Genomic DNA, 12,498 nt, shown 5'->3' with positions numbered 1-12,498 from the left:
ACATTTATACTCCGCCTCCTGGGCGGAGCCAGTAGGCAGGGATCTACCCCTGTACCTGTAGTACAGGAACCTTACCGTATTACATCTTATACGTGCACTATATACAACAGTGGGGACTACCACATTCACCCCCTGTTAACAAAAGAGTCCGGCGGGCATGGTGGAAAATTATTACAATGTAATTGTATATTTGTTTTTAAGTGTACAGTTCTGGAAAAGTTCACAAATTCAGCCGATCGGATGCCTTGATCCTCCGTTGCGAGCACTGCAGTCCCGGTGGCGATGCAGGCACCGGCGTGGACGCCTGTGACTCCGGGAGCGTGTAGTCCTCATCTTCATCCCCGGGTGGAACCAATGGGAGGACGGATCGTCCTGGAGCGGGGGCTGTGGTGAGGTGCGCTGGGGCGAGGATGGGTGGCGCCGGGGCAGTGGTGGGGTGGGGTGGGGTCCCAGCTGGTGCCAGGTCCCTGAGGGAGACTGTGTCTTGGCGGTATCGGAGTACGCCCCGAGTTTGCATGCAGTAGCTGTACCCTCTCGACCAATGGGTCCGCCTTGTGGAGCCGCACTCGGCTGCGGAGGAGAACGTGTCCTGGAGTTGCCAGCCTTGCCAGCCACGTTGGGAGCGAAACCCCGAGGTGGACTTCCTGGGGAAGGCAAGGAGACGTTCATGGGGGCTTGCATTAGTCGCAGTGCAAAGTAGCGACAGGATGGAGTGGAGGGCGTCGGGGAGGACCTCCTGCCAGCGGGAGACCGGGAGATTTTTAGACCGTAGGGCCAGCAGGACGGCCTTCCACACTGTCCCGTTCTCCCTCTCCACCTGCCCGTTTCCCCTGGTCGTCCTGCTCGAGACAATGCCCTTGCTGAGCAGGAATTGACACAGCTCATCACTCATAACGGAGGATCCCCGGTCGCTGTGGACGTAAGCGGGGAAGCCGAACAGAGTGAAGATGGTATTGAGGGCCTTGATGACTGTGGCAGATGTCATATCGGGGCATGGAATGGCGAAGGGGAATCTGGAGTATTCGTCGACCACGTTAAGTAAGTACGTGTTTCAGTCGGGCAAGGGGAGGGGCCCTTTGAAGTCCATGCTGAGGCGTTAAAAGGGACAGGAGGCCTTCACCACGTTCACCTGGTCTTGCTGGTAGAAGTGCGGTTTGCACTCCGCGCAGACCTGACAGTCTTTGGTGACCGCCCTGACTTCCGCAATGGAGTAGGGTAGGTTTCGGGCCTTTATAAAGTGAAAGCACCGGGTGACCCCTGGGTGACAGAGACCATCGTGTAGGGCCCAGAGTCGGTCCACTTGTGCGCTGGCACAGGTACCTCGGGATTGGGCATCGGGGGGCTCATTGAGCTTACCGGGGCGATACAAAATCTCATAATTGTAGTGGAGAGCTTGATCCTCCACCTCAAGATTTTATCATTCTTGATCTTGCCCCGCTGTGTGTTACTGAACATGAAGGCAATCGACCGTTGGTCAGTGAGGAGAGTGAATCTCATGCCGGCCAGGTAATGCCTCCAATGCCACACAGCTTCAACGATGGCTTGGGCCTCCTTTTCCATGGAGGAGTGTCAAATTTCGGAGGCATGGAGGGTGCGGGAAAAGAATGACACGGGTCTGCCTGCCTGGTTGAGAGTGGCGGCTAGAGCGACGTCTGATGTAGCGCTCTCGACTTGAAAGGGGAGGGTCTTTTTGGAGGTTGCACTGGAAGTCCAGGCCGAGTAGCAAGGCAGCGCAGAGGTTGGGGAGGACGTAAAGCCGGAAGTTGCTGAACGCCCTAGACGGTGAGGGTGGCGGTGCAGTACCCCCAGATCTCCACGGAGTGGGTTCCGGAGGCCAGGGAGATGCGTTGGGTAATGGGGTGTACCGCGAGGGAGCAGCACCTTACCATATCGGGGTGGATGAAGCTCTCTGTGCTCCCGGAGTCGAAAAGGCAAGGTGCCTTGTGGCCATCGACTTTCACCGTCATTGTCGCGGTTGCGAGGTTGTGTGGCCGGGCCTGGTCGAGCGTGATGGAGGCGAGCTGCGGCTGGTGTTGGTGGGCCCCGGGCTGGTCGGCGGCGGTTGCGGGCGATGAGTGGCCAGATGAGGCGCCCGAAGAGCAGGTGTCCTGAGGCGCTGTCCAAAATGGTGCCAAAGATGGAGGCGTTAAAGATGGCGGCGCCCATGGGCCGCACGAGATCTGATGATGGGAAGATGGCGGTGCCCACGGGCCGCCAAGGTCTGATGAGGGGAAGACTGCGGCGCACACGGGCCGCACGTGAATTGTGCGGACAAAAATGGCTGCGCCCACGGGTCGCACTTGGTGGGTGCAGGAACAATGGAGCTGATTACAGCGGCGATCGACCGGGCCTGGCACACAGCAGCGAAATGTCACTTGTTCCCGCAGGCCTTGCAGAGTGCGCTCCGCGCCGGGCAGCGCTGGCGGGGGCGTTTTGTCTGCCCGCAGCAGTAGCACTTGGGGCCCCCCGGGGTTGGCTGGCTGCCGCACGGCGCAGGCTTGGGGTTGGCTGGGACCGGTCGCTGGTGGGCCGAAGTCCCGCTGCTGTCATGCCAGTTCCGCCGGCGGGAATTAAACCACCTCTCTTACCGGCGGGACTGGCGGGGAGGGCGGGCTCTGGGGTCCTGGGAGGGGCGCGGGGTGATCTGACCCCGGGGGGTGCCCCCAAGGCGGCCTGTCCCGCAGTCGGGGCCCACCGATCCGCGTGCGGACCTGTGCCGTGGGGGCACTCTTTTACTACGCGTCGGCCGTGTAGGTCACCGCGATGGCGGATGCGTAGGTGACCCCCCCCCTGCGCATGCGCGGGGATGACATCAGCAGCTGCTGACGATCCCGTGCATGCGCGGACTTCCACCGATCGGCTGAGTCCCTTTGGCTCCGGCTGGTGTGGCGCCATAGGCCTTCCACGCCAGCCGGCAGGATGGCAACCACTCCGGCGCGGGCCTAGCCCCTGAAGGTGAGGGCTTCGCCCCTAAACGTGCGTAGAAATCCGCACCCTGGGGCGGCCTGACGCCGGAGTGGGTCACGCCACTCCATCCCGCCGGGAACCCCCCCGGCCCGACGGGTAGGGGAGAATCCCGACACTGATTGTTTTTTCAATCACAACCAGGCTAGTTGCTCAGTATTTGCCATGAGCCGCCCCAAGACACTCGGCATCTCTCTCCAGCAGCACCGTCTTACTCGCTCTCTCAAAGCTGTCCCTGTCCCCAGTTTCATTTCAGCCTACGCATCATTCGATGCCTTTACAAGATTCTTTTCCTGTTTCTTGCAGATATTACGGAACGCAAGCTTCAACAACTTATCAACACCACTGTCCATCTTAGACCCTCCACCAGTCCCAATCCCTCTTACCCCATTTCTCCCAGCCCCAGCCATTGCCGCGTGTTTACCCTACCCTCCCACCTTCCCCTCTCTGAGGCTGAGCGTGCTGTTCTCAGCAAAGGACTCAGCTCTTCGCTTCTTTCTCGAAAAGAGGCCTGGACAATTCCCATCCACCACCCCTCTCCTCCGCCTGGTTGAACTTGTTCTACCTCTGAACAACTTCTTCTTTAACTCATCCTATTTTCTCCAAATCAAAGGTGTAGCAATGGGTACCCGCATGGGTCCTAGCTACGTCTGCCTTTTCATGGGTTATGTGGAACATTCCTTTTTCCAGGCCCACCTGTGTCCCCTCCCACAACTCCTTTACCGATACATTGATGATTATTTTGGTGCCGCTTCATGCTCTCGTCCGGACCTGGAAAAATTCATCAACTTCGCTTCCAGTTTCCACCCCTCCATCCCTTTCACCTGGTCCATCTCAGGCACTTCCCTTCCCTTCATTGATCTTTCTGTCTTCATTTCTAGCAATAAGGTATCTACTAATATCCACTACAAGCCCACTGATTCCCACAGCTATCTGGATTACAACTCTTCGCACCTTACACCCTGTAAGGACTCCATCCCTTTCTCTCAGCTCCTTCGCTCTGTCGCATTTGCTCCAATGAAGCGACTTTCCAAAATGGTGCTCAACCGTGATTTCCCACCTCCAGTTGTTGACAAGGCCCTCAACAGTGTGTGGTCCATCTCCCGCACCACTACCCTCGCCCCCTCCCCTCCCTCGCAGAACAAGGAAAGAATCCCCCTCGTTCTCACATCTCACCCCACCAGCCTCCGCATGCAAAGCATAATCCTCCGGCATTTTCGCCAACTCCAGCGTGATGCCACCAGCAAACACATCTTCCCTTCACTCCCTCTGCCAACATTCCGCAGAGACCATTCCCTCCGAGATAATCTAGTCCACCTCTCCACCATACCCAACTCCTGTCCCATCACCCATGGCACCTTCCCATGCAATTGCAGAAGGTGTAACACCTGCCCCTTTACCTCTTCCATGCTTAACATCCCAGGCCCGAAACACTCATTCCAGGTTAAGCAGCGTTTCACTAGCACCTCTTTCAATCTGGTCCATTGCATTCGCTGCTCCCAATGTGGTCTCCTCCATATCGGAGAGACCAAACGCAGATTGGGTGATCGATTTGTTGAGCACATTCGGTCTGTGAGCATTCATGACCCTGACCTTTCCGTTGCTTGCCATTTTAACACAAACCCTGCTCCCATGCCCACATGTCTATTCTTGGCCTGCTGCAATGTTCCAGTGAAGGTCAACGCAAACTGGAGGAACGACATCTCATCTTCCGGTTAGGCTCACTACAGCCTTCCAGTCTCAACGTCGAGTTCAACAACTTCAGATGATTAGCTCTATATCACCTCGACCCATTTGTTTTCATCCCATTTCATTTTAACTGTCTTTTACTATTTCTTTCTCCCTTGTCTTTGTTTAAGTATATTTACCCCCCCCCCCCCGCATTTAATCCACCTTTCCTTATCCGTTCTTCCCCTTAGTTCCCCTTTCCCCTACCCCCACATCTACATCTGTCACAGTTTGCCCTCCGATGTTAGTTTCTCTGCTGCTTGGCCTTTCACACCTTTTGTTCTCTCTGGGGACTGCCATTAGCACTCTTTCTCCATGGTTTCTGTGGCTTTTAGCATCCCGTTTCCCTGAGTTCCTGTGGCTATGACTCATCTTTCATTCTCCACAATATAAATATTTCCCATTTTCTCTGTCTTATAGCTTTGACAAAGGGTCATCTGGACTAGAAATTTAGCTCTTTTCTCTCCCTACAGATTCTGCCAGACCTGCTGAGATTGTGTGATGTGTAAAGTGCAGACATTACCTGTTGTGACTTTCAGTACTGTGCTTTTACTCTGGGCTTCCTCCGAATCCTGTTTAACTTCAATGATTAACTCAGCACCATCGTCCTTGGATATATCAGGCCTCAGTGAAATGGAACAGGGGATAAGGAAACATCCATCAGATGTGCGTTGTAAATCTGGAACCTCAGCAGTGAAGGGATCATCTTTCTTGCACCAAGCTGGCACATTTCTTTGGGGAATTGATTCACCCTTTGATCCCGACACTTGCTGTACTGGAATTTCCCAGTGAAATAACTGGTTTGCTTCCCGCTCTCCTTTCCTCTTCACCGATGTAACAATGCTCACCACCTCTGGACTGAACACAGCAACATCCCAACTCAGATTGGCTGGCTCATTGTGTCTGATTTCATCCGGTTTCTTGATTTCAGTAATTGAGGGCGGAGCTAGAAAAGAAAATGTATTAATATGACAGAAACCCATTTGTTCCAATTCTCCCCAAAGCATTCTTATTTAGACACAAATTAGAAACTGAATTGGCTGCAATATTTATTGAAGAATTAGATGATGATTCATTGGTTCTCATTTGCTGCGATCTCACGTTCTCTGATGTGCATGTGTGCTGTGCTCAAATTGATGTTGTTCTCTGAGTACCAAAATAGTTTATTAATAGGCTGATGTGCCATTGTTAGAACCTCTTTGAGTGAGTAACTTGATGTTAGTCATGCGATTACAGCTTCATAAATGAGTCGGATTTGAACCATCAGGATTCATGAGGTATTGATCAGTGACAGACTTCATTGGGTCAATACACGCAGTGTTCTGTCTCATTGTTTCTTGAGTTGGGGACATCAGGATGGTCTGTAATTATTATTGCTGAATGATAAGAATTTCTGACAAAATTTGGTATTCAGTGGTTTATAATGTAATGGTCAGTGGAATATATTCCCTATGGTGTCAACTTGTATTAAACCTGGCACCAAGACCTATGTATCTCCAAGGCCTTCAGTGATCCAGTTGCTTCAATTGGTAACTGATGCACTATCAATTACGACGAGACGAGAGTAGAGAGTAATTGAGGCTTTATTACGCAGAGATGTGTGGCCTCCTACAGCTGCCGCCGAAATGGCTGCAGCTCGGTGAGCACACACATTTATACTCCGCCTCCTGGGCGGAGCCAGTAGGCAGGGATCTACCCCTGTACCTGTAGTACAGGAATCTTACCGTATTACATCTTATACGTGCACTATATACAACAGTGGGGACTACCACATTCACCCCCTGTTAACAAAAGAGTCCGGCGGGCATGGTGGAAAATTATTACAATGTAATTGTATATTTGTTTTTAAGTGTACAGTTCTGGAAAAGTTCACAAATTCAGCCGATCGGATGCCTTGATCCTCCGTTGCGAGCACTGCAGTCCCGGTGGCGATGCAGGCACCGGCGTGGACGCCTGTGACTCCGGGAGCGTGTAGTCCTCATCTTCATCCCCGGGTGGAACCAATGGGAGGACGGATCGTCCTGGAGCGGGGGCTGTGGTGAGGTGCGCTGGGGCGAGGATGGGTGGCGCCGGGGCAGTGGTGGGGTGGGGTGGGGACCCAGCTGGTGCCAGGTCCCTGAGGGAGACTGTGTCTTGGCGGTATCGGAGTACGCCCCGAGTTTGCATGCAGTAGCTGTACCTTCTCGACCAATGGGTCCGCCTTGTGGAGCCGCACTCGGCTGCGGAGGAGAACGTGTCCTGGAGTTGCCAGCCTTGCCAGCCACGTTGGGAGCGAAACCCCGAGGCGGACTTCCTGGGGAAGGCAAGGAGACGTTCATGGGGGCTTGCATTAGTCGCAGTGCAAAGTAGCGACAGGATGGAGTGGAGGGCGTCGGGGAGGACCTCCTGCCAGCGGGAGACCGGGAGATTTTTAGACCGTAGGGCCAGCAGGACGGCCTTCCACACTGTCCCGTTCTCCCTCTCCACCTGCCCGTTTCCCCTGGTCGTCCTGCTCGAGACAATGCCCTTGCTGAGCAGGAATTGACACAGCTCATCACTCATAACGGAGGATCCCCGGTCGCTGTGGACGTAAGCGGGGAAGCCGAACAGAGTGAAGATGGTATTGAGGGCCTTGATGACTGTGGCAGATGTCATATCGGGGCATGGAATGGCGAAGGGGAATCTGGAGTATTCGTCGACCACGTTAAGTAAGTACGTGTTTCAGTCGGGCAAGGGGAGGGGCCCTTTGAAGTCCATGCTGAGGCGTTAAAAGGGACAGGAGGCCTTCACCAGGTTCACCTGGTCTTGCTGGTAGAAGTGCGGTTTGCACTCCGCGCAGACCTGACAGTCTTTGGTGACCGCCCTGACTTCCGCAATGGAGTAGGGTAGGTTTCGGGCCTTTATAAAGTGAAAGAACCGGGTGACCTCTGGGTGACAGAGACCATCGTGTAGGGCCCAGAGTCGGTCCACTTGTGCGCTGGCACAGGTACCTCGGGATTGGGCATCGGGGGGCTCATTGAGCTTACCGGGGCGATACAAAATCTCATAATTGTAGTGGAGAGCTTGATCCTCCACCTCAAGATTTTATCATTCTTGATCTTGCCCCGCTGTGTGTTACTGAACATGAAGGCAATCGACCGTTGGTCAGTGAGGAGAGTGAATCTCATGCCGGCCAGGTAATGCCTCCAATGCCACACAGCTTCAACGATGGCTTGGGCCTCCTTTTCCATGGAGGAGTGTCAAATTTCGGAGGCATGGAGGGTGCGGGAAAAGAATGACACGGGTCTGCCTGCCTGGTTGAGAGTGGCGGCTAGAGCGACGTCTGATGTATCGCTCTCGACTTGAAAGGGGAGGGTCTTTTTGGAGGTTGCACTGGAAGTCCAGGCCGAGTAGCAAGGCAGCGCAGAGGTTGGGGAGGACGTAAAGCCGGAAGTTGCTGAACGCCCTAGACGGTGAGGGTGGCGGTGCAGTACCCCCGGATCTCCACGGAGTGGGTTCCGGAGGCCAGGGAGATGCGTTGGGTAATGGGGTGTACCGCGAGGGAGCAGCACCTTACCATATCGGGGTGGATGAAGCTCTCTGTGCTCCCGGAGTCGAAAAGGCAAGGTGCCTTGTGGCCATCGACTTTCACCGTCATTGTCGCGGTTGCGAGGTTGTGTGGCCGGGCCTGGTCGAGCGTGATGGAGGCGAGCTGCGGCTGGTGTTGGTGGGCCCCGGGCTGGTCGGCGGCGGTTGCGGGCGATGAGTGGCCAGATGAGGCGCCCGAAGAGCAGGTGTCCTGAGGCGCTGTCCAAAATGGTGCCGAAGATGGAGGCGTTAAAGATGGCGGCGCCCATGGGCCGCACGAGATCTGATGATGGGAAGATGGCGGTGCCCACGGGCCGCCAAGGTCTGATGAGGGGAAGACTGCGGCGCACACGGGCCGCACGTGAATTGTGCGGACAAAAATGGCTGCGCCCACGGGTCGCACTTGGTGGGTGCAGGAACAATGGAGCTGATTACAGCGGCGATCGACCGGGCCTGGCACACAGCAGCGAAATGTCACTTGTTCCCGCAGGCCTTGCAGAGTGCGCTCCGCGCCGGGCAGCGCTGGCGGGGGTGTTTTGTCTGCCGGCAGCAGTAGCACTTGGGGCCCCCCGGGGTTGGCTGGCTGCCGCACGGCGCAGGCTTGGGGTTGGCTGGGACCGGTCGCTGGTGGGCCGAAGTCCCGCTGCTGTCATGCCAGTCCCGCCGGCGGGAATTAAACCACCTCTCTTACCGGCGGGACTGGCGGGGCGGGCGGGCTCTGGGGTCCTGGGAGGGGCGCGGGGTGATCTGACCCCGGGGGGTGCCCCCAAGGCGGCCTGTCCCGCAGTCGGGGCCCACCGATCCGCGTGCGGGCCTGTGCCGTGGGGGCACTCTTTTACTACGCGTCGGCCGTGTAGGTCACCGCGATGGCGGATGCGTAGGTGACCCCCCCTGCGCATGCGCGGGGATGACGTCAGCAACTGCTGACGATCCCGTGCATGCGCGGACTTCCACCGATCGGCTGAGTCCCTTTGGCTCCGGCTGGTGTGGCGCCATAGTCCTTCCACGCCAGCCGGCAGGATGGCAACCACTCCGGCGCGGGCCTAGCCCCTGAAGGTGAGGGCTTCGCCCCTAAACGTGCGTAGAAATCCGCACCCTGGGGCGGTCTGACGCCGGAGTGGGTCACGCCACTCCATCCCGCCGGGAACCCCCCCGGCCCGACGGGTAGGGGAGAATCCCGACACTGATTGTTTTTTCAATCACAACCAGGCTAGTTGCTAAGTATTTGCCATGAGCCGCCCCAAGACACTCGGCATCTCTCTCCAGCAGCACCGTCTTACTCGCTCTCTCAAAGCTGTCCCTGTCCCCAGTTTCATTTCAGCCTACGCATCATTCGATGCCTTTACAAGATTCTTTTCCTGTTTCTTGCAGATATTACGGAACGCAAGCTTCAACAACTTATCAACACCACTGTCCATCTTAGACCCTCCACCAGTCCCAATCCCTCTTACCCCATTTCTCCCAGCCCCAGCCATTGCCGCGTGTTTACCCTACCCTCCCACCTTCCCCTCTCTGAGGCTGAGCGTGCTGTTCTCAGCAAAGGACTCAGCTCTTCGCTTCTTTCTCGAAAAGAGGCCTGGACAATTCCCATCCACCACCCCTCTCCTCCGCCTGGTTGAACTTGTTCTACCTCTGAACAACTTCTTCTTTAACTCATCCTATTTTCTCCAAATCAAAGGTGTAGCAATGGGTACCCGCATGGGTCCTAGCTACGTCTGCCTTTTCATGGGTTATGTGGAACATTCCTTTTTCCAGGCCCACCTGTGTCCCCTCCCACAACTCCTTTACCGATACATTGATGATTATTTTGGTGCCGCTTCATGCTCTCGTCCGGACCTGGAAAAATTCATCAACTTCGCTTCCAGTTTCCACCCCTCCATCACTTTCACCTGGTTCATCTCAGGCACTTCCCTTCCCTTCATTGATCTTTCTGTCTTCATTTCTAGCAATAAGGTATCTACTAATATCCACTACAAGCCCACTGATTCCCACAGCTATCTGGATTACAACTCTTCGCACCTTACACCCTGTAAGGACTCCATCCCTTTCTCTCAGCTCCTTCGCTCTGTCGCATTTGTTCCAATGAAGCCACTTTCCAAAATGGTGCTCAACCGTGATTTCCCACCTCCAGTTGTTGACAGGGCCCTCAACAGTGTGTGGTCCATCTCCCGCGCCACTACCCTCGCCCCCTCCCCTCCCTCGCAGAACAAGGAAAGAATCCCCCTCGTTCTCACATCTCACCCCACCAGCCTCCGCATGCAAAGCATAATCCTCCGGCATTTTCGCCAACTCCAGCGTGATGCCACCAGCAAACACATCTTCCCTTCACTCCCTCTGCCAACATTCCGCAGAGACCATTCCCTCCGAGATAATCTAGTCCACCTCTCCACCATACCCAACTCCTGTCCCATCACCCATGGCACCTTCCCATGCAATTGCAGAAGGTGTAACACCTGCCCCTTTACCTCTTCCATGCTTAACATCCCAGGCCCGAAACACTCATTCCAGGTTAAGCAGCATTTCACCAGCACCTCTTTCAATCTGGTCCATTGCATTCGCTGCTCCCAATGTGGTCTCCTCCATATCGGAGAGACCAAACGCAGATTGGGTGATCGATTTGTTGAGCACATTCGGTCTGTGAGCATTCATGACCCTGACCTTTCCGTTGCTTGCCATTTTAACACAAACCCTGCTCCCATGCCCACATGTCTATTCTTGGCCTGCTGCAATGTTCCAGTGAAGGTCAACGCAAACTGGAGGAACGATATCTCATCTTCCGTTGAGGCTCACTACAGCCTTCCAGTCTCAACGTCGAGTTCAACAACTTCAGATGATTAGCTCTATATCACCGCGACCCATTTGTTTTCATCCCATTTCATTTTAACTGTCTTTTACTATTTCTTTCTCCCTTGTCTTTCTTTAAGTATATTTACCTCCCCCCCCACCCCCCACCCCACCCCCCCCACCCCCATTTAATCCACCTTTCCTTATCCGTTCTTCCCCTTAGTTCCCCTTTCCCCTACCCCCACATCTACATCTGTCACAGTTTGCCCTCCGATGTTAGTTTCTCTGCTGCTTGGCCTTTCACACCTTTTGTTCTCTCTGGGGACTGCCATTAGCACTCTTTCTCCATGGTTTCTGTGGCTTTTAGCATCCCGTTTCCCTGAGTTCCTGTGGCTATGACTCATCTTTCATTCTCCACAATATAAATATTTCCCATTTTCTCTGTCTTATAGCTTTGACAAAGGGTCATCTGGACTAGAAATTTAGCTCTTTTCTCTCCCTACAGATTCTGCCAGACCTGCTGAGATTGTGTGATGTGTAAAGTGCAGACATTACCTGTTGTGACTTTCAGCACTGTGCTTTTACTCTGGGCTTCCTCCGAATCCTGTTTAACTTCAATGATTAACTCAGCACCATCGTCCTTGGATATATCAGGCCTCAGTGAAATGGAGCAGGGAATGACAGAACATCCATCAGATGTGCGTTGTAAATCTGGAACCTCAGCAGTGAAGGAATCATCTTTCTTGCACCAAGCTGGCACATTTCTTTGGGGAATTGATTCACCCTTTGATCCCGCCACTTGCTGTGCTGGAATTTCCCAGTGAAATAACTGGTTTGCTTCCCACTCTCCTTTCCTCTTCACCGATGTAACAATGCTCACCATCTCTGGACTGAACACAGCAACATCCCAACTCAGATTGGCTGGCTCATTGTGTCTGATTTCATCCGGTTTCTTGATTTCAGTAATTGAGGGCGGAGCTAGAAAAGAAAATGTATTAATATGACAGAAACCCATTTGTTCCAATTCTCCCCAAAGCATTCTTATTTAGACACAAATTAGAAACTGAATTGGCTGCAATATTTATTGAAGAATTAGATGATGATTCATTGGTTCTCATTTGCTGCGATCTCACGTTCTCTGATGTGCATGTGTGCTGTGCTCAAATTGATGTTGTTCTCTGAGTACCAAAATAGTTTATTAATAGGCTGATGTGCCATTGTTAGAACCTCTTTGAGTGAGTAACTTGATGTTAGTCATGCGATTACAGCTTCATAAATGAGTCGGATTTGAACCATCAGGATTCATGAGGTATTGATCAGTGACAGACTTCATTGGGTCAATACACGCAGTGGGTCAATTCTGTCTCATTGTTTCTTGAGTTGGGGACATCAGGATGGTCTGTAATTATTATTGCTGAATGATAAGAATTTCTGACAAAATTTGGTATTCAGTGGTTTATAATATAATGGTCAGTG

General features: G+C 53.8%; 1 protein-coding gene across 1 annotated transcript in view; it reads right to left on the bottom strand.

Moving 5' to 3' along the window:
* The window catches only part of LOC140384401 (uncharacterized), a 98,066-nt gene that overhangs the window by 3,842 nt on the left and 81,726 nt on the right, over positions 1-12,498 (bottom strand). The window contains exons 10-11 of the mRNA XM_072466074.1: positions 11,578-12,000; positions 5,216-5,638 (exon numbers count right to left, since the gene is read on the bottom strand). Coding sequence (XP_072322175.1) covers positions 5,216-5,638; positions 11,578-12,000 — 846 coding nt within the window. The remainder of the gene's footprint in view (positions 1-5,215; positions 5,639-11,577; positions 12,001-12,498) is intronic.

The sequence above is a fragment of the Scyliorhinus torazame genome, chromosome 10, assembly GCF_047496885.1.
Source record: "Scyliorhinus torazame isolate Kashiwa2021f chromosome 10, sScyTor2.1, whole genome shotgun sequence".
NCBI lineage: Eukaryota > Metazoa > Chordata > Chondrichthyes > Carcharhiniformes > Scyliorhinidae > Scyliorhinus > Scyliorhinus torazame.
This window is presented reverse-complemented; position numbering and strand designations above follow the sequence as displayed.